Source organism: Hyperoodon ampullatus (genome assembly GCF_949752795.1).
Source record: "Hyperoodon ampullatus genome assembly, chromosome: 15".
Lineage (NCBI taxonomy): Eukaryota > Metazoa > Chordata > Mammalia > Artiodactyla > Ziphiidae > Hyperoodon > Hyperoodon ampullatus.
The window spans coordinates 53,420,309-53,446,265 of NC_136928.1; the positions used below are offsets into that span (position 1 = coordinate 53,420,309).

Sequence of the window (25,957 nt, forward strand, 5' to 3'; positions counted from 1 at the left end):
AGAAATTAAGGAAACACTCCCATTTACCATTGCAACAAAAAGAATCAAATACCTAGGAATAAACCTACCTAGGGAGACAAAAGACCTGTACGCAGAAAACTATAAGACACTGATGAAAGAAATTAAAGATGATACCAACAGATGGAGAGATATACCATGTTCCTGGATTGGAAGAATCAATATTGTGAAAATGACTATACTACCCAAAGCAATCTACAGATTGAATGTAATCCCTATCAAATTACTAATGGCATTTTCTTTACAGAACTAGAACAAAAAATCTTAAAATTTGTATGGAGACACAAAGGACCCCTAATAGCCAAAGCAGTCTTGAGGGGAAAAAACGGAGCTGGAGGAATCAGACTCCCTGACTTCAGACTATACTACAAAGCTACAGTAATCAAGACAGTATGGTACTGGCACAAAAACAGAAATATAGATCAGTGGAACAGGATAGAAAGCCTAGAGATAAACCCACGCACCTATGGTCAATTAATCTATGACAAAGGAGGCAAGGATATACAATGGAGAAAAGACAGTCTCTTCAATAAGTGGTGCTGGGAAAACTGGACAGCTACATGTAAAAGAATGAAATTAGAACACTCCCTAACACCATACACAAAAATAAACTCAAAATGGATTAGAGACCTAAATGTAAGACCAGGCACTATAAAAAACTCTTAGAGGAAAGCATAGGAAGAACACTCTTTGACATAAATCACAGCGAGATCTTTTTTGATACACCTCCTAGAGTAATGGAAATAAAACCAAAAATAAACAAATGGGACCTAATGAAACTTCAAAGCTTTTGCACAGCAAAGGAAACCATAAACAAGATGAAAAGACAACCCTCAGAACAGGAGAAAATATTTGCAAATGAAGCAACTGACAAAGGATTAATCTCCAAAACATATAAACAGCTTATGCAGCTCAATATTAAAAAAACAAACAACCCAATCAAAAAATGGGCAGAAGACCTAAATAGACATTTCTCCAAAGAAGACATACAGATGGCCAAGAGGCACAAGAAAAGCTGCTCAACATCACTAATTGTTAGAGAAATGCAAATCAAAACTAAATTGAGGTATCACCTCACACCAGTTAGAATGGGTATCATCAGAAAATCTACAAAGAACAAATGCTGGGGAGGGTGTGGAGAAAAGGGAACCCTCCTGCACTATTGGTAGGAATGTAAATTGATACAGCCACTATGGAGAACAGTATGGAGGTTCCTTGAAAAACTAAAAATAGAATTACCATATGATCCAGCAATCTCACTATTGGGCATATACCCAGAGAAAACCATAATTCAAAAAGACACATGCACCCCAATGTTCACTGCAGCACTATTTACAATAGCCAGGTCATGGAAGCAACCTAGATGCCCATCGACAGACGAATGGATAGAGAAGATGTGGTACATATATAGAATGGAATATTATTCAGCCATAAAAAAGAACAGAATTGGGTCATTTGTAGAGACGTGGATGCATCTAGAGACTGTCATATAGAGTGAAGCAAGTCAGAAGGAGAAAAAAATATATCATATATTAACTCATATATGTGGAACCTAGAAAATGGTACAGATGAACCGGTTTGCAGAGCAGAAATTGAGACACAGAAGCAGAGAACAAACGTATGGACACCAAGGGGGTTAAGCGGCGGGGGGTGGTGGTGTGATGAATTGGGCGATTGGGAGTGACACGTATACACTGTTGTGTATAAAATTGATGACTAATAATGACCTGCTGTGTAAAAAATTAATAAAATTAAAACAAACAAACAAACAAAAACCAAAATCTATGGGACGCAGCAAAAGCAGTTCAAAGAGGGAAGTTTATAGCCATACAATCTTACCTCAGGAACAAGAAAACTCTCAAACAACCTAACCTTATACCTAAAGCAACTAAAGAAAGAACAAACAAAACCCAAAGTCAGTAGAAGGAAAGAAATCATAAAGGTCAGAGCAGAAATAAATGAAATAGAGATGAAAACAATAAAAAAGATCAATAAAACTAAAAGCTGGTTCTTTGAAAAGATAAACAAATTGATAAACCTTTAGCCAGACTCATCAAGAAAAAAAGGGAGAAGACTCAGATCAAGAAAATAAGAAATGAAAAAGGAGAAGTTACAACTGACACCGCAAAGGATCATAAGAGACTACCACAAGCAACTATATGCCAATAAAATGGACGACCGAGAAGAAATGGACAAATTCTTAGAAAGGAACAATCTTCTAAGACTAAACCAGGAAGAAATAGAAAATAGGAACAGACCAATCACAAGTACTGAAATTGAAACTGTGATTTAAAAAACTACCAACAAACAGAAGTCCAGGACCAGATGGCTTCACAGGCAAATTCTATCAAACATTTACAGGAGAGTTAACAACTATCCTGAAACTCTTCTAAAAATTGCAGAGGAAGAAATACTCCTAATCTCATTCTACAAGGCCACCATCACCCGGATACCAAAACCAGACCACACAAAAAAGAAAATTACAGGCCAATATCACTGATAAACATAGATGCAAAAATCTGCAACAAAATACTTGCAAACCAAATCCAACAATACATTAAAAGAATCATACACCATGATCATGAAAGTAGGATTTAACCCAGGGATGCAATGATTTTTCAACACCCACAAATCGGTCAGTGTGATACACTAAATTAACAAATTGAAGAATAAAAACCATATGATCATCTTAATAGATGCAGAAAAAGCTTTTGATAAAACACACCCATTTATGATAAAAACTCTCCAGAAAGTGGGCATAGAGGGAACCTACCTCAACATAATAAAGGTCATACATGACAAACCCACAGCTAACATCGTACTCAACTGTGAAAAGCTGAAAGCATTTCCTCTAAGATCAGGAACTAGACAAGGATGTCCACTCTCACCACTTTTATTCAACATAGTTCTGGAAGTCCTAGCCATGACAATCAGAGAAGAAAAAGAAATAAAAGGAATCCAAACTGGAAAAGAAGTAAAACTGTCACTGTTTGCAGATGACACGATACTACACATAGAAAATCCTAAAGATGGTACCAGAAAACTACTAGAGCTCATCAATGAATTCAGTAAAGTTGCAGAATACAAAATTAATACACAGAAATCTGTTGCATTTCTATACACTAACAACGAAATATCAGAAAGAGAAATTAAAGAAACAATCCCATTTACCATCACATCAAGAAGAATAAAATACTTAGGAATAAACCTACCTAAGAAGGCAAAAGACTTGTACTCTGAAAAGTGTAAGATGCTGATGAAAGAAATCGAAGATGACACAAACAGATGGAGAGGTTATACCATGTTCTTGGACTAGAAGAATCAATACTGTCAAAATGACTTTACTACTCAGGGCAATCTACAGACTCAATATAATCTCTATCAAATTACCAATGGCATTTTTCACAGAACTAGAACAAAAAAAATTAAAATTTGTATGGAAACACAAAAGACCCCGAATAGCCAAAGCAATCCTGAGAAAGAAAAAAAGAGCTGGAGGAATAAGGCTCCTATAGAAATATAGATCAATGGAACAGGATAGAAAGCCCAGAAACAAACCCACACACCTATGGTCAATTAATCTACAACAAAGGAGGCAAGAACATACAATGAAGAAAAGACAGTCTCTTCAGTAAGTGGTGCTGGGAAAACTGGACAGCTATACGTAAAAGAATGAAATTAGAACATTCTCTAACACCACACACAAAAATAAACTAAAAATGGATTAAAGACCTAAATGTAAGGTCAGATACTATAAAACTCTTAGAGGGAAACATAGGCAAAACACTTCTAGATCCACCTCCTAGAGTAGTGAAAATAACAAATGGGAACTAAGTAAACTTAAAAGGTTTTGCACAGCAAAGTAAACTGTAAAGAAAATGAAAAGGCAACTCTCAGAATGGGAGAAAATATTTGCAAATGATGTGACTGACAAGGAATGAATCTCCAAAATATACAAATAGCTCAATATCAAAAAAACCCAAACAAACCCAATCAAAAAATGGGCAGAAGACCTAAATAGATATTTCACCAAAGAAGACATACAGATGGCCAAAAGCACATAAAAAGATGCTCAACATCACTAATTATTAGAGAAATGCAAACCAAAACTACAATGAGGTATCACCTCACTCCAGTCAGAATGGCCATCATCAAAAAGTCTACAAACAATAAGTGCTGGAGAAGGTGTGGAGAAAAGGGAACCGTCCTACACCTTGGTGGGAATACAAATTGGTACAACCACTATGGAGAACAGTATGGAGGTTCCTTAACAAACTAAAATAGAGCTACCATACAATCTAGCAATCCCACTCCTGGGCATATATATGGAGAAAACCATAATTTGGAAAGATACATGCAACCTGATGTTCATGCAGCACTATTTATGAAGTTCATGCCAAGACATGGAAGCAACCTAAATGTCCATCGACAGAGGAATGGATAAAGAAGATGTGGTACATATATACAATGGACTATTACTCAGCCATAAAAAAAGAATGAAATAATGCCATTTGCAGCAACATGGATGGACCTGGAGATTATTATACTAAGTGAAGTAAGTCAGACAAAGGCAAATATCATATGCTATCATTTATATGTGGAATCTAAAAAAATGATACAAATGAACTTATTTACAAAACAGAAACAGACTCAACAGTTTTCAAAAACAAACTTATTGTTACCAAAGGGGAAAGGTGGCAGGAGGGATAAATTAGGAGATGGGATTAACATAAACACACTATTATATTTAAAATAGATAATCAACAAGGACCTACTGTATAGCACAGGTACCTCTACTCAATATTCTGTAATAACCTATGTGGGAAAAGAATCTGAAAAAGAATGTATGTATGTATATGTATAACTGAATCACTTTGCTGTACACCTGAAACTAACACAACATTGTAAATCAACTATACTCCAATATAAAATAAAAAATTTTTTAAAGGGATGGTCCCAAATGAGCCCAGCCTCCTGGTATTCACAGCCATCTGTAGTCCCTCACACTGCACTGCTCTTTTTGATCAACAGCATATGGCAAAAGTGATGGCATGTCGCTTCCAAAATTAGGTTATAAAAGACTGTAGCCTCTGTCTCAGGTAACCTCTCACTTTTGATCTCTCACTCTGGAGGAAGCAAGCTGCCATGCTGTATGCAGCCTTGTTGAGAGGTCCACATGGCAAAGAACTAAAGCCTCTGGCCAAGAGCCAGCAAGGAACTGATGCCTCTTGCCAGCAATCATGTTGAGGAGCCTGGAAACTGATTCTCCAGTTCAGTCGAGGCGAGAAATAACTTTAGTCCCAGATGACATCTTGACTACAACTTTATGAAAATTCTTAAGCAGAACCACCCAACTAAGGTGCTCTCAGAGTCCAGACCCTCAGAAACTGGGTGAGATAATGTTTGTTGTTTTAAAAGCTGATAAGTTTTGAGGTAATTTATTATGTAGCAATAGATAACTAATGCATGTAAAAACTAAGGTACATATAAAAACTAGGCAAATAAAAAACAAAGAAGTTTTAAACTTCAGGAAAAAGTTACTTGAGAAAGGAAATATAATCACAGTTCTGCACTTGGCACACCAGCAAAAATGATTTAGACACTTATAATAAAATAAACTAACACTGAATATTGATTCAGCCCAACATGATAATAGCATTCAGCCCAACATGATAATAGCAATGATATTACTAGAAGTGGGAGTTTGAGAGAGATGGGGAAGTAAATACTCTTCTACTATTATCAGAAATTCAACAGATAGTGTATAATATTGCAAGTCTGGAAACAGCCCATAAGCACATTATTCAGAAATACAGAAGTAAATTACAGAAGAAACAGTAAAGGATATGAAAGTGGTGGCTTTGAGTAGAGATTCTGAATGATGTGGAGAGATTTGTTATTTTACTTTATGTACCTTTGGTAATTTTTTTTTAAGGTAGGTGTATTTTATTTTCATCTTATACATGAGGAAACAGACACAGAGAGATTAAGCAACTTGATCAACATGCACAAAGATGTTCATCATAGCATAAATTATAATTGTTGAATAAAACACAGAGGAGAGAGTCCAAATATCCAAAAGTAGGCAAACTGTGTTAAATCAATTATGGTACATCATTTGATGGAGGTACTTTAATAATAGTCTATATCAGATTAAGAAGTTTCTTTTCTATTCCTAGTTTGCTAAGTTAGTTGCCCCAGATGCTGAATTTTATTGAATGCTTTTCTAATCTACTGAGATGACCAAATGATTTTTTTTGACTATGACAAATTAATGTAGTATTAAAATATCAAGGAAAGAAGAAAATCATGTCTTTTTTCCAGATTCTTTTCCATTATAGGTTATTATAAGATATTGAGTATAGTTCCCTGTGCTATACAATAGGTCCTTGTTGGTTATCTATTTTATATATAGTAGCACGTATATGTTAATCCTAAACTCCTAATTTATCCCTCCTCCTTCCGCTATCCACTTTAGTAACCATAAGTTTGTTTTCTTTTTTTTAGGATTTTTTTGATGTGGACTTTTTTTTTTTTTTTTTTTGCGGTACGCGGGCCTCCCACCGCTGTGGTCTCTCCCACTGCGGAGCACAGGCTCCGGACGCGCAGGCCCAGCGGCCACGGCCCACGGACCCAGCCGCTCCGCGGCACATGGGATCCTCCCGGACCCGGGCACGAACCCCGCGCATCCCCTGCATCGGCAGGCAGACTCCCAACCACTGCACCACCAGGGAAGCCCATGAGGGCCATTTTTAAAGTCTTTATTGAATTTGTTACAAATATTGCTTCTGTTTTATGTTTTGGTTTTTTGGCCGCGAGGCATGTGGGATCTTAGCTCCGGATTAGGGATCGAACCAGCACCCCCTGCCCTGGAAGGAGAAGTCTTAAACACTGGACCACCAGGGAAGTCTGCACAAGTTTGTTTTCTATGTCTGTGAGTCTATTTCTGTTTTGTAAATAAGTTCATTTATCTTTTGATAGTTTTTAAGTTCTTAAACCACATACATGAATTACTTTAATAAAAGTAATTTAAGATAACAAAAACAGACTGTAACAAAAGATCCAATCTAATAAAATTAAGGACAAAACAACATCATAAATGAAAAAGGCTTGCAGATCCCAAGCTCAAACTTAGTGAGCAGGGTTATGTGATTACTAATATTTTTCTGTACAATAACAGGAACACGGCATCTGGCAACAGAGAAGCTGGCAGACCTGCTCTAGTTGACAGTAGGTAAGCAAAACCTGAAAAATTCTGTTTTATCCTGAGAATTTCACATTAGAATAATTCCAGTTGAGTTACTAGGATCATGACAGATAGATAATCCATGACGTGTAGAGTCCATGACACGGACAGTGTCTAAACCTTCTACAGTTGTTAAGGAAAACCTCAAAAATTCTGTTCCATCCTGAGAAATACAGATTAGAATCACGGCAGATAAGACAATCCATGACTGACTGATATAGAGTCCCTGACACAGAGGCATGGCTGAAAGAAACGTTAAAGCCGAAACAGGAAGACTCAGGGAGACAAGGTGGTTGCCAGAACTATTTGAAGGGCAATTTTTAAATATTTGAAGGTTTAACAAGTAGAAGAGTAAAATTAGACTTACTCGCATACTTTTACAGGTCAGAATTCAGACCAAGGGGCGGAAGTTACAATGAAACAGACTGCAATTTTCCAGCAACTAGGCTTTGTAACTAGGATTTTCTAGAAACAAAAATGGAAACAGCCTGCCTTGTAAAAGAAAACACCCCCCATTGTTGGAAATATTCAAACTAAGACCATACAACCACTGTTTTCAGTGACTAGAACCCTGGGGGAATCTAATTTCTCATAAAAAAAAAGCACCAGTGCACAATCACACACAATTCTGCATACATTTCTAGGGAGTTCACAGACCCCAAGAAGTACCTCCATGGATCCCAGAGTAAGAATCCCTATTGCAGAAGAGTAGACTAGGGCTTCCCTGGTGGCACAGTGGCTAAGAATCCGCCTGCCAATGCAGGGGACACGGGTTTGAGCCCTGGTCCGGGAAGATCCCACATGCCGCTGAGCAACTAAGCCCGTGTGCCACAACTACTGAGCCTGTGCTCTACAGCCCCGTGCTCCACAACAAGAGAAGCCACTGCAATAGGAAGCCCATGCACTACAACGAAGAGTAGTCCCCACTCACCGCAACTAGAGAAAGCCCACACACAGCAACAAAGACCCAACGCAGCCAAAAATAAAATAAAATAAATTTATTTAAAAAAAACAGTATATCGCCTTTAAAAAAAAGAAGAGTAGATATCTTCAAGGTTCCTTCCATTTCTGTGACACTAATTTAAGACAGTGAAAGTTAAACGTATTATACTCTATATGGTTCATGTTTTTATTATCTATATGCTTGTTTCAGCTGTACAAGTTACCTATAAATATGGCCGTCGGAATAGTATCAATATTTATGGTGACTTTGTGCAAACTGGGAAAAGATAACTCCTCTGGGCTGTCTAGTCAGAAACACATGCCCCTTCCTCTGGGCTGCTGCGGCCCAGGTCAGGACACACCGCTTGACAAGAAGAGAAAGGCTGGGTGTTAGTCCCTACCCACCCATGAGCAGGGCCCAACCAGATCCAATGTAACCAGCAGGCCGGAGATTGGTCATCTGGTTAAAGGGTTGAAGTACCTAAATTTTTATCAAAGTATTACAATAAATTTTACCACTGGTTGTTAAATCATTACAATACTTGGGGAAAAAAAAAGTAGGAAGAAATGCATTACCCCGTTTTTACTGCCAATGAAGAAAACAGACTTTTCTCCAGTTTCAACTCCATCGCCTTCACTTCCATTACTTCCCCGTTTTTCCACTTCAGCTGTTGCGATTTCCCAGAGAGTTTCACTATATGAGGCAGAAAACCAAAATTCAGAGAAACAAAAAAGAATCTTTTCAAAAATTTCTTTCCAGCCCAAAGAAATTTTATTTCAGTCAGATTTATAAAACAAATCAACATCATTTGGGGGGGGACAATTTACTGGTAAAACTTCGGAGGATTAGTCATTCTCTTTGTACTAGATTGAAGCGGAAAATGATAAGCAGAGTCTTTATTGCCAGGATTTGAGGTTGTCTGATTTGGGGGCTTCCGGGCAAGGCTGAAAGCTGTGTGTGTTAGCGTGTCAGACACACATGAATGTACAATGACTTTTGGAAATGCACAACTTGAAAACCACCATCATCTAGGAAAAGGGGGAATGTGTAAAGCCAGTGTACCACATAATCTTTGCCCCCTGAAATAGTTTTTGGCTTTGTTTTTTAAATTATATATTTTTTGGCTCAAGATTCCTTTTTTAAAGGGGGAAAATCACCTAAAATCACTTTTGAAAATCAACTTTTCATTTACCTCTCTACACACTCATATAATTTTATACAAATAAGATTATATCTTTTTTTTTAAAGTAAAGCCTAAATGAATTATGGAGTATTGAACTAAAAATACATGAGAAAGATTTGATGTGTTACAAGCTCGAATCTACTACTTTCTACACAGAGTATGCCAACTTGAGCAAATTACCTAACCTCTCTGGATCCTTCATTCCTTTATTAAGTCAACAAGTATTTCCTGAGCGCCTAATATATGAAAGCTTCTGTGCTAGTCCCCAGGCTTACCTGTTTCTTCACCTCTAAAATGCTGATAAAAAAGAATACCAACATCATAGGATTGCCATGACTGTTCAAATGTGATAATTCATTTAGGTTAGGGCCTGGCCTATACACAATCACCTAAAATCAGTGTTTATAATCATTATTATTCAAGAACCAGGAATGAAAAAAAAGGGGTTAGAAAAGATCAAAACAGGTGTCCCTAAATGTTTGCACTAAAATTCACACATTTATTTCACAGGTGAGCCCCTGAGAACTCAGTCCGGGCCTGTTTGCTCTTCAATTACACACTGTTTCTTCATAATGTGATTATCTTCTTTCCAAGTTCCCAGCAGAAAACAGAGAAGGAGGTGTTGTAACCAATTAAACCGTGATGGGAAGCTTAAGGTTCATAAACTCAACAGAGATCACACCGCCCATCCACCATGTGAGAAAAACAGACTTTCCTGCTCTGTGATGGACTCCAGGACTCCTCTCTCCTGATGTCCTTGTAAGTCGTTTAGAGAAGGCTTAGGTATGACCTTGAGAACAAGCAACTAAAACAGACATCATAGAATTGAAGAGCTAAAATGTATTTGATAGGTGATTAAAATCCCACCCCCACCCCTGCTGCCCGTTTATATATGACCTTACATTCTTCACAGAGCCTTCACAAGTTAGGCTCATTTATTGTTGTCATGAACCCCTGCACCCGGAGCCGAGGTCCCTGAGGAAGTGGCTTGTGGTCTCGCTCACCGCCTGAAACCCTGTTCCTAGAACATTCCCTAACCCTCGAGAAACTCTCATTGAAAAAGTGAATAATTGGAGTTGAATGATCTTTCAAAATCTCTTAACTTTTCCACCTGGGGAACTTTTCTACTTGCTTTCGGCAGAATCCACACTCTCAAGGATAGTGCCTACGGATCCTTGACTAACAAGACAGGAATTGCAAAGAGGACGAACTCACAATTTTCTTCCACCAACGGGTCCCGCGAAGATCTCCTCTCCCCAAATATACCCCCAGCGGCCTCTCCCTCCACCCCTCCCCCATCTCCACCCCTTCCTGGCTGGGTTGGGAAAGAAGGGAGGCTCGCGAGGGGAGCATAAGCCAGGCGCAAGCAGGGTTGCAGGGATACCTGGGCATTGTGGCTCGGCCGCCCCACCGTCGTGGTCTCCGCGTAGGGCCCAGCCTAGAATCAGCTGGACCGCGAGCTCTGCGCGAGGACGGCTTTAGTGCAGGCTCTTGTGTTGCTATGGTAGCGACGTCACAAGTAAACGTTGCGTGCAGAAGAGGGGCATCATGGGAAATGTAGTTTTCGGCGTCCTTTTCGAGCCTCTCAGCTTCCTCCGTTAGGGTGGGAGAGGCGACAAGTGGTAATAAATCTGAGACCTAAAAACTCTGGGCTTCAAGTGTTCTTTTATTTAAAAAGTATTCTACTGAGTACCAACTATTTATATGCCAGGGGTCTCTCTCTCTTCAATTACTTTTCTCTCCCCAGTAGCAGTGAATTGAGAACGGAGAACGAAACAATCTCCTGAGTTGTTTTCTAGTGATTTACTAGAGGCAAAGAATATTTACGATTTTAGTATTTTCCAACTTTCTGCTTGTTTGGTTGTTTCAGGTTTTATGCAATAGCACATCATTTATTAATAAGTTAATAAAGCAAATGCATCTCCAAATACTTCATTTATCTCCAAATCAATAAAAAAATCATTACTATATGACATACACAACTAATTATAATAACCCAAAGGAAGCCAGAGATATAAGCTATTACAGAGAGGTACAAACAATTTATATTAGAACAAGTGACTAATTATTCCTCAAAGAGTTGGTGAAACATTCATGGCAGTGACAGTATTTGATCTGTTTTGAATGCTGACCCAGGCTCTCTAGCCCAAGATGAGCTGATTGACTGAAGGAGAAACTGTTCCTCTACTGTTCTGCCATTTGGCTTAGTCTCTATGTTGTAATGTTCAAGAATGTGGGCTTTGGAATTAGACAAACTTAGATCGAAGTCGGGACTCAGCCACCCTAGCTAAGTTGCCACATTGCCACAATGGAAAATAACTCAATTTCTCTGAGCCTTAGTGTCTGATCCTGTAAAGCAGGGGAAAATTATGAGTTTTAAATGAGATAAATACATGTAAAACATAACTTATGTGTGTCTGAAACATTATAAGTGCTTAATACTTGTTATTATGGTGAGGTAAGCTGATGATCAGCAACTTTGAAGAAAGAAACACAAGGAAATGAAGCAGATGGTTCATAGGAAATAAAAGGCATTCACTTCAGATAAAATCTTTGGGGACAACATTCTCCCAACACGTAGGTGCATTTTGGAGACATAGAAGACTACAGTTGCACATAGGAAGGGAAGTAATGAGGTTCAATGGAGAAAGGATGGTAGCAAGTGAGGCTGATACATCCATCATTGAATCAGCATTGCCTATAAACTCACAAACTGATGTGGGACAAATTGTAATGAATCGCAATGATTTGGGTTCTGGAACTCTAGAATCCCTTTGCATGTTAGTTGGGAAGCCCTATTGATACGGACAATAATGGCAGCTAACATTTTGCCAGGTGTTTTCTGTGGACTAGGCACAGTACTAGCATTTTAAAGTATAATGGTTTGGGTAACTGGGATACGTGGTTGAAGGAGGGAGCCTGGTAACCAGGAAGGTGAAGGTTATCTGCCTGGGCCCTAATCACCAGCACTGATTCAGGAGTGATTCAGTTGATTCACCTTGATCTGATTAAGCAGGTGAGTTCTCTTTTCTACCCTTATGCCTCCTGAGGCTTCATACTTGGATGAAGAAAGTGACTTTCCTGGGTAGATGAAAATTGTTCTCAAGGTAAAATATACAAAGATTTGAGCTCCTCTTCTGAATCAGCCCAAGAAGACTCACAGATTTCAATGGTGGTGATGGAGGAGGAGACGGTTTTATGCTGCTTGCTGGATGAAACGAACAACAGTGCAAAAGGATAAAGGTGTGTGCAGAGTATATTTGGGGACCTGTGAATAGTTTGGGGTGGAAGCATATAAAGTGCCTCGTGGGGCTACGGTGGGAGAGCAAACTAGACAGGTAGATTGAGCTACAGTGAAGGATCTTGCAGTCTGGATTTTACTGTGCTGGCGATGAGAAACCAAATAAGATTTCAAATAGGGGTGTGCCGTGACTAGACCTAAGTTTCAATGAGGTAATTTTTTGCAGCTATGTGAGGGATGCTTTGGAGTCTAGAAGTCCATACGGAGGCTATTAACAATAGCCCAGAAAGTGAGAGTTTTTATGTTTTTTCCTTGTTTTCAAAGTTACATGAGCTTATTGTAGAAAAAAATAGTATACAGAAAAAACTAAGAGGGTATAATAAGCAAACACCAAGAGTAACAACTATTAAACATTTTGATGTATTTTATTCCAATCTTTTTTCTCACAGAGTTGAGATTTTACTGTAAAGTTTGTTAACATTCTGATTTTAACATGTCTTTTCCCATATCAATTTTTTAAAACCCATAATAAACATAGCTTTGATGGCTGCATAAGGTTCCACTATATAGATTTTTAATAATTTACTTAAGCATTCTCCTAATATGAGTGTTTGAGGTTAAACACCTGAGTTGGGCCAGTCAGAGTCCTTTTCTAGAATTTTTCAAACAAGCATTAGGAAAATCAAGTCATTCCTTCTCTGGAGGAAACTGGCATATTTCCTGCTAAATGAAGTACTCTTGTAGCAATAAAATCCCTTTCTTCCTTTAGGAAAAAGAGAATGGGGGAAATGTGAGAGGAGATGCGGTCCCTCCATGAACCAGTTAGCAGAAAAGCTTCTCCACCTTATTAGTCCTGCTACTCACTTTTGCTTCCTCACTCCCCACATTCCCAAAGCCTTTGCTCCCCTGGAATCAGCCCAGAGACTCTGCAGTGAAGTCCAAATAGCATGACAGCTAAGAGGTGGGTGGATGGGTGAAATGTGTTCTCGGCATCTCAGGACCACTTAAAGCCTTTTTCTAGAGAAATATGGTTATCCATGGTGGTTAATTCTTCAGGATTATACTTCAGTACAATTATGGGTTACAAGTATTGTTACAGGAACCGACCATGTATTTTTTTCCTATGGAAAAAATGTCCAAACAACCACTGATAAACACATTTTTCAAGCAAATATTTTATAAGTTGCGACTAACTTTTCTTGTAAATTGAGAGTTAAATTCATTTCTAAGCTATGGCAGTATTTGACTTTAAGGACACACACAGAAATCTAAAGCATTTAAAATAAAATTTTAGACACAGTCCAATCAACTTACCTATAAGGAGCTTATTATGAAATCATGGGAGAACCCCATGATTTATACATATTGTATACGTGTCAATATGCATACATACATATGAAACTTATAATTTGCCAAAACAGCTTCCTTTTATATGGATAAAACAAAGCAACACAGAAGACAAAGCATGAGTGCAAGAGAAGGAGGTAATAACTACCATTTTCACTAGTAGTACACCTCAGCTTTGACAATGAAAACATTAGGTATTTCTTGAAGATTATTCAAAAGATAATGCTTGAAATGGGTTTTGTAAATCATTTATTATGATTGAAAGGGAAGAAAATGATAGGAGACAAATATTACAATTAAACATGTAACATTATTCTCTTGTAACCAATCATAATAACATACTTTGAATTTTTTAAATGGCTATATAAAAGTAATTTCCCAGAAAATAAAATTTTCACATCATGAGTTACAGGAAATTGATTTCTTTCCATCAAAATATTTTATCTCTGCTCTATCAAAAATAAATGCCAAGTCTAGGGTACTACCATTTAAGCTAAGCCTTCACTACTTGTTTAAATTAGATTTTGGGGGGGCTTACCAGATGGTGAACTAACTATTGCCTGAGAATAAAGTCCTCACACATATGTAACAGCTCTGCCAAGCCTGTGGTTCACCAACTAATGATTATTAAATGGTTTTCTGGGAACTCAGAAACTACTGTATCCCAGCCAAAAGGCTCCTGAGAGTCATCTCAAACTGGTAACCAATTTATTATCAGAAATTAATTTGCTTACCCAGTGAGTGGTTGTGGTTCAAAAGATTTAGGAGAAATAGTAAATGGCAATCTATTTCTATGGGTTTTTTTTTTACCTTTGTCATTACCAATAAAGCAAAATCTTACTTGATCAGTATACTTCTTGGCTCTGTCCTTTAGAAGGATGCTAACATGGGATGGAACATTTTTAAAAGGCTTATTGTGAGAACAGTACATTGCCATAGGGAGAAAGCAGCAAAAAAGAAAACATGAAGGCTCTGCCAACAAATTAATTCAGCAGCTAACTTTTTTTTTCCAATTGGTTAAAAAAATACCATACACAGAGTGATAAATATAAGTCCAACATATAAATATAAAATATTCTACACATAAATAAAATTAAGTATACTCATGATTACTATTTCAATTAAACATTTTTGCAATATAATTTTCATGTCTTATCACAGTTTCATTTTTATCATGAATAATAAGTACTTTATTTTGACACAAACCGGAATGTACTGACCACTTACGTAACCTAGTAAAGTAATACATTTCTAGACTCTTTCAACTAAAAATTTGCCTCCTTTGACAGAAGAGTTACTTTCTCTTTTCTTTTAAAAAATATTTTTGGGAATTTATTTTCAAACTATAATTAAAAAGGACTGTATGACGCAAAGCTTTAAGAATGGTCTTTGTTTTCATAGATATTATTATTTAACAAAGCAAGGTCAAGATGACCCAGCACCAATACAATGAAATGTGGGCAATATTCCAGTGAACTTGGGTTATGCTGACAGCCAAAGAATGTCAGGAATCACTGTCTCATTTTAAGTTTTACACTCCAGTGATCTGAAAAGGTGACAGGGTACACTTTCTAAAACCACATAGGAGGTTCTGGTTACCTAGCTCCTGTTTTCTCACACAATGATTCACAGGGCCAGAAGACTTACTGCACTTGCTCTAAAATTTACCCTTCAACACCACCCTGCAGCTGTTTCTTAAACTGTATACTCTACTTCTTTCTAAACACCATATCATTAATTAAAAGCACATTTAATTACAGTACTTAATTTTTTGGCAATGAGCATTTCCAAATAATCAACTGGTTTGCCAAATGAGAGTATGGAAAAACTCCCTTGAATCTCACTTTCTAAAGATTGTAAGAATATTTTTTTTAAAAAAGAGAAAAAAGCCTTGATGTGTCTGATGGCAAAGGAGAAGGTGATGGAAAAAAATGACAAATTCTAACCCAGTTAAGCTAAGAGAAAATCAGCACGTGGGAAAATGTGTGTTTAGGTCTTATTACTAGCATTCGTTTGAATATTTATGAATCAAATGACAGAGAGTAACCCGCATTATTTTTAAAGAATGGACTACTACTGTGTGTGTGCCGTGCTTCCAGGATGTAAATGAACTTATTTGGAGCCGATGCAGCCATTGGTTAGAGGACAGGGAGTGAATGTTCAGGCCCCTGAGCTTTCAGAGTAAAGTGGGGCCTTTGGTTGGTCTGCTTGACAGAAGGGGCTGGCTTCCCATCACCCTGGCTTGAGGACCCTGGGTCCGAGCTGACAGCAGCGCTGGAGCAGAGAGGTGGTGAACCGCCTTCTGCTGATAGAAGTTGTTTATGTAGCTGGCGATCAAAAGAGTGATTTCAAGAATCTAAAACAAGAAAAATGGAATTGTTATTCTCCTGAGAAGTTCTCATCACTTCCAAAAGAGAGTGAAGGGTTGGCCATGGGTGGTCTCCATCTGCAAGTGCCCAGGCTACCAGATTTCCCTTTTAACCAGATCAAGCAGTGCAGTACAGTTGATCCTTGAACAACACAGGGGTTAGGGGCCCCAACACTCTAAGCAGTCAAAAATCCATGCATAACTTTACAGTGCCCCTCTGTAGCCACGGTTCCTCTGTATCCGCAGTTCTACATCCATGGATTCAACCAACCATGGATTGTGTAGTAATGCAGTATTTACTACTGAAAAAAAATCCATGTGTAAGTGGACCCGTGCAGTTCATACCCATGTTGTTCAAGAGTCAACTGTACTTACATGTTCAGCACCATCAAGGCACTGACCTATTTTCCCATTACTTAAACCAGCAGAAAGTGATACTTTAAAAAAAAAATCAAATTTAGTGGCAACATTAGAAAATGTGACAGTAGTACAATTCTACCAGTTATCCTAAAGCCACATTTGTGAATACATGAATAAGAAATTCAGTGTATTATATCAACTCTTTAAACTAAAGCACTGAGTGTACCATGATCTTCTACACTTACAGACTTCACTTAAGTATAGATTTAATTAAGAAATATATATGCCATTTTTTAAAGTTTCAAATCCTAAAAAAGTAGTCTCTTTTAGTTGAGAATTTTAAGACAAAGTCTTAGAAAAATTAATTTCTCATTTTTTCCCCTAAAATCAGAGTTACATGTTATAATGCAGCCCTTTTATTTATTGCTTTTACTTAGAGACATTAAAACTACATAGTTTGCTAAAAATAGTAAAGAAACAAGTATGCCTTAATTTTAAAACCTCACTCTTCTCAATAATGAGTCTATAAAGTGAATTACTCCAAGGAAATAAGGTAATGTGTATAAAGTACCTGACAATAACAACTTATGCCAGGACCACTTATTTTGAACTTTCTGTATACCAGGCACTGGGCTATAAATACCTTACAATTCCTTCATTTTATTCTTAATCCAGAAAAAAAAAAGTAGCATCATAGCATCATACCATTTTTTAGATGAAGAAACCAAGGTTTAGAAAGATAAGGTAAGTCAGAATTTGGCCCTGTGGTTTTTTGATTGTAAGTAGAGTCTGTTTTCCCATGAGGAACTTATTCTTTGTACAATATATGTTTTAGTATGAAAAAAACTAGCATAAAAAAGTTAGCATAAAGCCTTCTACTCACCTTGGGTTTTGCCATGGCAAAAAGTAATTTCTCTGTTGGTTTGTCCTTTGAATGTGCATTGTTAATGACTATCATAAAATCATCTTGATAACCTCCAAAAGTCATTAGACTCTTGTACACATAGCTGATTATTAACCTCTTCAAAGAGAAATAAAAGTAAGTATGTTATACAATCTTTATTTTCAAAGAAAGATGAGAGATGATTAATAACATGTATCTCCATTAAAATGATGATGTGGTCAACCACTGCAGATGGAAAATATGTTTTAAAAATTCCATAAAGTTCCAAAAAGCAAAACTTGAACTTGCCATGCACCAGCAACTATTTACATAGCATTTACACTGTATTTGTCCTTAAGATTTCTATCTATCTATCTATCTGGTTGAACCATATGAAACTGATGCTTTTTAAGGTAAAAAAAAGGTCAAATATTGGCAAATCCACATAGTTCACCCTGATATATAATATCATAATATCATATATAATATCATTTGATATATGTAAACATAAACAGTATCATGCATACTTTTTTTTAACATTCTGCTTTTAACTTAATATGTTATGAACATCCTTCCATGACAACAAATGTACTTGTATAACATTTTAAATGATTTTATAGACATTTATTTGGATTTTATAGATACAGCCATTATTTAACTAATCTCCTACTGAAGAATAATTAAGTTTTTTTTATTTGTTACTATCTTAAACAATACTCCAATGAATATTTTGGGACATATTTCATAATACACATAGCCTAATTATTTCTTTGGTTATAAACCTCAACAGCTGAAATTGCTATCTCAAAAAAGTAAATCTTTCCAAACTCAAAAAGGTTATACCCATTTACATTCCCAGCATTACAGTCTTGCTAACACAGGATATCATCATTCTTTTGAAGCTCTGCCCATCTGATTGGTGAAAAGTAGAATCTCACTGTATTAAACTGAATTTATTTGATTGATGGTGAGATTAACATTTAAAAATACATTTATTGAACATTAGTATTTCTTCTGTGAATTGCCTCAGCCCATTTGTCTATTGGTATGTTCATCATTTCCTTACTGTTTGATAAGACATCCACATTCATAAAGGATACCAACCCTTCATCATACATGCAGCAAATATTTTTTCCCAATGTGTTACTAAAACAATTTAAATAATATAAGTCAAAGATGTACAGTCTAAAAGGAAAGGAATCTGCGTATCTAATGATTAGCTTACAAGATTCTGAGCAGACCATCCCAGCACTGAACACCTCTAGTGCTGCAGGCTGAATGTCTACTTCCTGACCTGCAGGTCCATCTCCCGGGATCTAGGAACTGGTTTACTTAGCTAAGGTAACTCAATACTTGTGTACTATTTCTGTTGACTTTAAGTCACTGATTTTATAATCTATCTTCAGATTATCTATTCAAGAACTAAAAGGCATTCAGGAAACATAAACACCTTCAAAAAAGTTTTTCAGCAATTATAAGGAGAAACAGTTACTATAACACTAAAGGATAACCTCGTTTCCAAGAAATTCTCAGTGATCCTGACTATAGCCACAAGTAGGAGAGCCCACTACACCTACCAGGTGAATTTAGCAATCCTTGCCTAACAGGTTAAAAAAAAAAAAAAAAAAGAACAAAAATTTAAAAAGTACTCTGATACATATAAAATATGATAGAAAATAAAGTAAATTTCAGATGAATAAATGAATAAATAGAAATCACAGTTTGACTTTATATTTAATCATGTAAAAAGCTCTAAGATACTGTCTATGTACAAATGAACTGGTAATTGATATTATGGGATAGTACAGAAATTGTTATAGAAGCCTTCGTGAAATTGAACTTAAAACTTTGGTAACTAAAGTTTCTACCTTAATGTTATCTTCAACAGTTTCATTTTACACAGGAAGCAATCTTCCAAACACAGTAAATGAACAGTCATTTTACAAATACAACCATGATTGCAATTTAGTCATGGTATCTTAATATTTTTCTCATACACAATATATAACCTGTCTAATCTTGATTTAAAAGATTAAATTGTAACCATAGTTATATTTGTAAAATGACTATTCATTATATAGTATTAGGCAGAGTGTTTTCTGTGTATGAGAAAAGTCAGATTAAGATATCATTACCTTCTGTTTACAGTACACTGAGCAATGGAAATAGTTGACTCAATGCAGAACTTAAGGATTTAATCTTACCATGGAGTTGTATTCTAAGATGCTTAAACCATCCTCATGTATAGCCAGCCACATGAAAGTACTTCCAAGTGATGATGGGGTTATGGGCTATGAAGAGGTGAAAATACACTACATAATAAATGCTAAGCAAAATTACAGAAATATTTTTCAGTGTAAATGCAATGCAGCATTTGCAATAACACAACAACATCTTATTATTAAAAATCTCACCTGGGGAGCAAGCAGTGTGGTATAATGGAAAGAGGAGTGAATTAGCAGACCTGGGTTTGAGACCCAGATCTGCCATTTATTAACGTGTGCATTTGGACAGGCCTCTTAATCTAACCCCCAGCAGGTTTCATCTCTCCTTCTTCAGTGTTCCTGCATCACTCTGTTCATGTCACCCTTAACCATATTCTCCACACAATAGTTGTTTCCAGGCCTATTGCAATACTGGTTGTGAGTTCCTGGAAGTGTGAGTACCACCTATCTGAAACCATGGGCTTATGTATCCCTAGAGCTTAGCTCAATGTTTGGCAAACAGAATTCATAAATACTAAATGAATGAGCAAATGAGTTAGAGAGTAAATGAGTGAATGGATGAATGAATAAAGAGAAGAAAGCAGAGTTCACCTGTTGTCTTCAGTCTAACGATTAAGCCTACTGAGTGTAAGAAATGATTTACGGTACGGGGAAGTGGAACGGAAGGGAAAAGACAGAGACGCTGATGGCTTTCCTTCCTTTTCCTTAGTGTCCCTTCATGGTTTTCTGTAAATTGTTGGAAATTTCCTTATTTTCTTTTAAAAAGCCAAATGTACTAAACCTGGGGTTACTCAGGTTATCACTTTATATTTTACTGAACTGAATAGCCCCCCATTCTTTCTTACTTTTGCAAGAAACAATTTGGCACCAAAGAATGGCCACTTCCTGGCTACTGTCAAATAGATTCGCACACAATCAGCAGCACTGTGTCCCCGGAGGGCCATCCATCTGGTTGACAGTCGCTGGCAAAGCTGCCTAAAAAAAGAAAAGAACAAAAACAAAAACACAAAAGAAAAACACATAAATAGTGTATCATCCTCCCCAGATAAAGCTCTCCTTGAGCCAATCCTAAGCACCACCGGGAGACATACTCACAACCCAGGTGAAGCTGTTGTTCTGTGAGTCCCATCTCACCACTGTCTACCCCTAGTCCTTTTTGTAGCATTCCTTCCACCAAATTCTCCTATGGTTAGTGCTCTCAGTATGTATGACCTAAGTTCCCTGCTCCCCACCCCCTTCAGGTAAAATTTTAAAATCTGATAAGCTAACATCAAACCTTCGCATAAATTAGTTTAAAAGGTAATTTCTCATGGGAATAACTTTCATTTTTAAAGAAAAGTACAAGAAGTCAAGACTGAAGAATGAATCCCCAACAGTGGAATTTTAGGTGCTACCACTCCTGGTTTGGAGAGATGCTAGCTGCAGGGGAAACCTCTTAAACAAAAGCACGAAGGCAACCACTTATTCTACACAGACAACAGACTGATCTCAAATGTTTCTGTTTTGGAAAAATTCATGGTGAATTGGATTTGCCTCTATTTTTGAATCTACAGCTTTTCTTTATATGGTCTCAAAAATCAAAACTTCAAATTAGTTCAGTTTAGTTAAAATTTTATATTATAATAAAAAATCTTGTGTAAGAAGATAGTTTATTTTTATTCCAATTTGTTTATAATGGAATACCCTAAGAGATAAAAATTTTTTGGTAAACACTTCATAAAATTAAACATCTTATTAGCCAATTTTTTCCTTTTCTTTATTAGCATGATTAATTTGGACAAGAATGAATAAGGTCAAATGAAAAGTAGATCTTCTAAATTACGGTAGATTTTTTTCTCATTCAAAAAAGTTTAAATCTAGATACTACAGTTTCTAGGCACATCTTAAATAAAAAGAACTATAATCTCTTGGTATTCAACACTATTTTAAAAATCCTGAGAAAATTATTATGTACAATTTTTTTCATCTTAAAAATTTGAACAGAAAAATGTCACTGAAAAACTAGTGTGCATCTGCCTTTTCAAGAGTTACAAATAGTTCTTTACCTTAACTGTTCTTCAGAAGAGTCATCTCTATACCTTTTAGGATAAAATTTCTCTATGAGTTGTTTTATGGTTTGATTTGCTTTGCACTGATTAGTAACATGCCCTGCTGGAGTAGAAAAAGGTCTTTCAAAATCTCCAATCTCCACCTAAGTGGAAACCCAAAAAAGAGAAAATACAGGATATTAAAAAAGAATTTTAAGAAAGATTAGTTTTTTTTCTAAACATTCTTCATAAAATACAATATATAAATCTGTTTGTCATGATTGTGTGATTATGGAATTTATAATCATATATAAATACTATTATTTAAATTTCATTTGAAGTCTAATTATGAAAAAAATCTATAATTTAAACATTCCAGTTTCATCTCTACATTAATCACTCTAGGTTAATATCTGGTAGTATTCGCTAAAGGTCACTTACTCTATCATTCCTGTAACAGCACCAGATAATTTTTCATTTTTAAGGTACCATTTTGGTTGATAATAGTAAGGCAAAATAGAAGTTAGAAGTGAAAAATTTTAAAGTTATAAAGCTATGAAAAATCTTTAAAAAGTATTACTTGGACTTTTTCAGGATCTCTACCGAACATCATGGGAGCAAGTACTATTTTCTCATTACTTTCTTCCTAGATTTTCTCCATAAATGTTACTGTATTCATCCCCTCAATCTATTATTCTGTCACTTCTGGAAATAAAGCCCTTCATTCCCCCTTTTCCCTGAATGAAACAATGTTCAATCCTTACTTCCATTAACAGGCTACACAGATGCCATCCTCTGCCAACCCATCCAACCAATCACCCATCCATCTCTCCATCTACTCTCCCACCCATTCATTTACCCAAACCTATACTGAGTCCCTGTTATATGCCAGGCACTGTGCTAATTTATATGAGAAAGAAAAAAGTTGAACATAGTTCTTATCCTCAAAGAGTTTACTGTCTAGTAGGGGAGACTGAAGAATAAATAAATACTTGTGATAATCTGTGTTAAATGCTTTGTATAGAGTACCAAAGAGGGCTCAACAAGTGAGATGGGGTGGGGGACATACTGAACTTCCACATCCTTACCTAGAGTACTCCCCAGCAAGCAGATGGAGGGTTCCATCAAGACTGGGATGGTCTTATAGAAAGCCCTGGATCTCCATCTCAAAAGGGCCCTCTGCCTTCAAGTAAGCTGTTAGCACAACCAGCCTCTGAGATTCTGACCCCGTGACCTCCTTTATCTAGTTCTTAATCTGACCAGCTACTGTCTAAATTCCTCAGCTGAGCTTTGCCCTTACAGTCTATTCTTATGACTTTCTAGTTTCCTTGACCTGGTCCCTTACTTGATGGTTTCTTGGCTTGGCTTTGCTGTTCAGTTTTTTCACCCTCATCTCCTATCTAGTCAGGTATCATCTTAATTTCCTCACACCAAATAAAAGTTGTCCATATGCTCTTCAAATACATTGAAATCCTTCCCCCAGAGCAAGCTTTTCATTGTCTCCACCTATCACCAGGCAGTACTCAGCACAGCTAGCTGTGAACCCTTAGACCAGGAAATAACCTCTAAGGATATGGCAGTTGGACAAACAATAGTTACAAACATAGAGGCCACTTAAGGCAAGCTTGGCTGTTAGGGAACCCTGTAGTGGGATATTCAAGCTCAGGGTCTCCCTCTCTGGCTCCTGGCATACTGTGTGGCACAGAATGAGCACAATAAATGTTTGGAGAATCAACTCCAAATGTTTGGAGAATCAACTCAGATAATCTCCAATACGCCTCATATCAACATGACCCCTTACCAGACACCATGTACAGCAATCAGAACATCAGCTCCAAGAATTTCCTGATTAAGACAGAGAATATCAACAAGGACCTATAGATATGCAAATCTACAACAGAAATAACTATTTTCCTCTACAGACCTCAGATTTCCTTAGCATATTTCATTTATCTTCACAAAAACTACTCTGAGGAAGAGACCAGAGGTATTATTTAATTTCCCTTTGGTAGATGGAGAAATTACACTTTTTAGTTAGTAATATGCTCAGAATTTTCTAGGTGTATGGTTTTACCTTTCTACCCCTTCCGAAAATTCATCTAAAAAATATTAGAAGTGTGTATCTCCGAAGGATATGATAATTTTTCTTGGAGAAGCTTTCCCCAGAAAATTAAAAAGTAAGAAGATGAACTTAAATTTTAGCAAAAATAAGAGTGATTTTAACAGTGCATCTGTGCCTTTAGAGAACCAAAGCCTAGAATGGCATGTGATAGGAAATCATTCCTAATCCTATCACCAAGAAAAAATGTGACCTAGTTCTCATTTCTTCAGCTTTTTATCACTTGCAAAAAGTGAACACTCAGTGTAGCACTAAATGCTTTAAAGTCTGGATGACCATAAAATTGTTATGAAAGTAAACTAAATTATCAACTAGTCATTCATCCAAGAACATTTATGGAGAACGGACTGTGTGTAAGGCACTGTGCTAGATACAAAGATGAACAGAGAGAGCCCTTGCTCTCAGGAAGGCCCCAGTCAGTGGTGCAAAGCAGAAACAAATAACTAATAATAAACCACTGGGGTCAGGACAGTAATAGATATGTGCCGGGCATTACAGAAACCCCAAGAGGAACATTTAACCCAACCAGGCAGAATTCAAGAAGGTTTTCCTGGAATGAGTGACCCCTAAGATGAAAATTAAAGGATAAGCTGAAGTTAACAGGTAGAGGCATGGGAGTAGAGGTGTTCCAAGCAGAGGAGACAAGTAAAGTTTAAGAGGTAAGAATAAGTGAATCATATACAACTCAGGACCATAAAGTTCAAGGGAGAGAGTACTAAAAGACAAGGCTGGAGAGGCAGGCAGAGTTTAGATCATGACAGTCCCTCCATGTAAAGAGAATGACACAGCTAGATTCACATTTTTGCTGTATCTCCATTCCAGTTACTGTATATTACTGCTGCCTGACAAACTACCATGGCAGTTTCTAGGCCCAGACCTTAGAAAATGGCAGCTTCCACATCTTGTCTCTTCCAGGACAGCTCTTGCCACCCCACCACCATTCTGTGAGGAAGCACAAGCAACCACTTTAAGAGGCCATAAGTAGGTCTTCCGGCTGACATTCCCCAGCAGAAGTTCCAAGTAAGAGCTGGCATCAGCCACAAGACGTGTGAGTGAATGAGCCTTCAGATGATTCCAGCCCTCAGCTATAGAGTCACAACCAGTCTACAAGCTATGCCAGCTGATGCCATATGAAGCAGAGACAAGCTGCCCTTATACATCCCTGCCCAAACTGTCCTTTTGAGCCAAGTCTTGGAGTCATTTGCCATGCAGCAATAGGTAACTGGAACAATCTCTCTAGATTCTGCATGGAGGATAGAAGTGTATGTGGGACCAGACAAGAGAAAAACGCATTAGTTAGAAGCCTGATGCAGGACAGCAGGCAGGATGTGATGATGGTCTGAACCATAGCAATGGTGGTCAGCATGGAGAGGAGGGAACAGAGTTAAAATGGGCAGGGCACATTTTAACTGGGGGAAAGGGAGAGAGGGAGGGCAGAGTCAGTGATGATTCCTCGATTTGAAGCTTGCTTGGCGGACTGAATGGAGGCAGTGAATATGCAAAATGTGAAGGAAAAGAAGGGAAGATGATTAGCTCCCAATATGTCGAATTTAAGGAGCCCGTGAAAGAAATATGAGCTGGAGAGAAAAGATTTGGGAATCATCAGCACAGGTGGTAGATAAAATTAAGAGAATGAGTAAGATGTCCTGGGATGGTATGTAGAGGGAGAAGACTGAAAACCGTGGGGAATCTAAGCCGACACATCATTTTCCCTTAATTAACCTGTGCAAAGACCCAGATGGGGTAGAGACTGTGGGTTGTCTCTTATGACCATTCTCTCCTGCTTTCTGAATAATAAAAACCTTGAATTTAGCTGGGCTCACTGCTGCCCAGCTAAGGCCACATTCTCCAGTCTCTCTTATAGGTTGGCAACGTTGTGTGACTTAAGTTTTGACAGAGAAACATAAATAGAAGCGTTCTGTGTAACTGCTGGGAAGTTTCTCAAAAGCAGGAGGGCATGCCCTTCTTCAGTCCTTCCTCCATTATGATGCCTGGAA

At 37.2% G+C, this 25,957-nt stretch overlaps 2 protein-coding genes across 2 annotated transcripts in view; both read right to left on the reverse strand.

Moving 5' to 3' along the window:
• The window catches only part of DYNC2LI1 (dynein cytoplasmic 2 light intermediate chain 1), a gene marked incomplete at both ends in the record, with an annotated part of 45,559 nt that extends 34,816 nt beyond the window's left edge, over positions 1–10,743 (reverse strand). Inside the window, 3 exon segments of the mRNA XM_079721190.1 lie at positions 8,783–8,900; positions 10,606–10,637; positions 10,639–10,743. Of these exon segments, the coding sequence (XP_079577316.1) occupies positions 8,783–8,900; positions 10,606–10,637; positions 10,639–10,743 (255 nt within the window).
• Positions 10,744–16,154: 5,411 nt separating this feature from the next.
• Positions 16,155–25,957, reverse strand: part of PLEKHH2 (pleckstrin homology, MyTH4 and FERM domain containing H2) — a gene marked incomplete at its 3' end in the record, with an annotated part of 103,902 nt that continues 94,099 nt past the window's right edge. Inside the window, exons 26-30 of the mRNA XM_079720574.1 lie at positions 21,860–22,005; positions 20,660–20,789; positions 19,794–19,880; positions 17,590–17,727; positions 16,155–16,334 (exon numbers count right to left, since the gene is read on the reverse strand). Of these exons, the coding sequence (XP_079576700.1) occupies positions 16,155–16,334; positions 17,590–17,727; positions 19,794–19,880; positions 20,660–20,789; positions 21,860–22,005 (681 nt within the window). The remainder of the gene's footprint in view (positions 16,335–17,589; positions 17,728–19,793; positions 19,881–20,659; positions 20,790–21,859; positions 22,006–25,957) is intronic.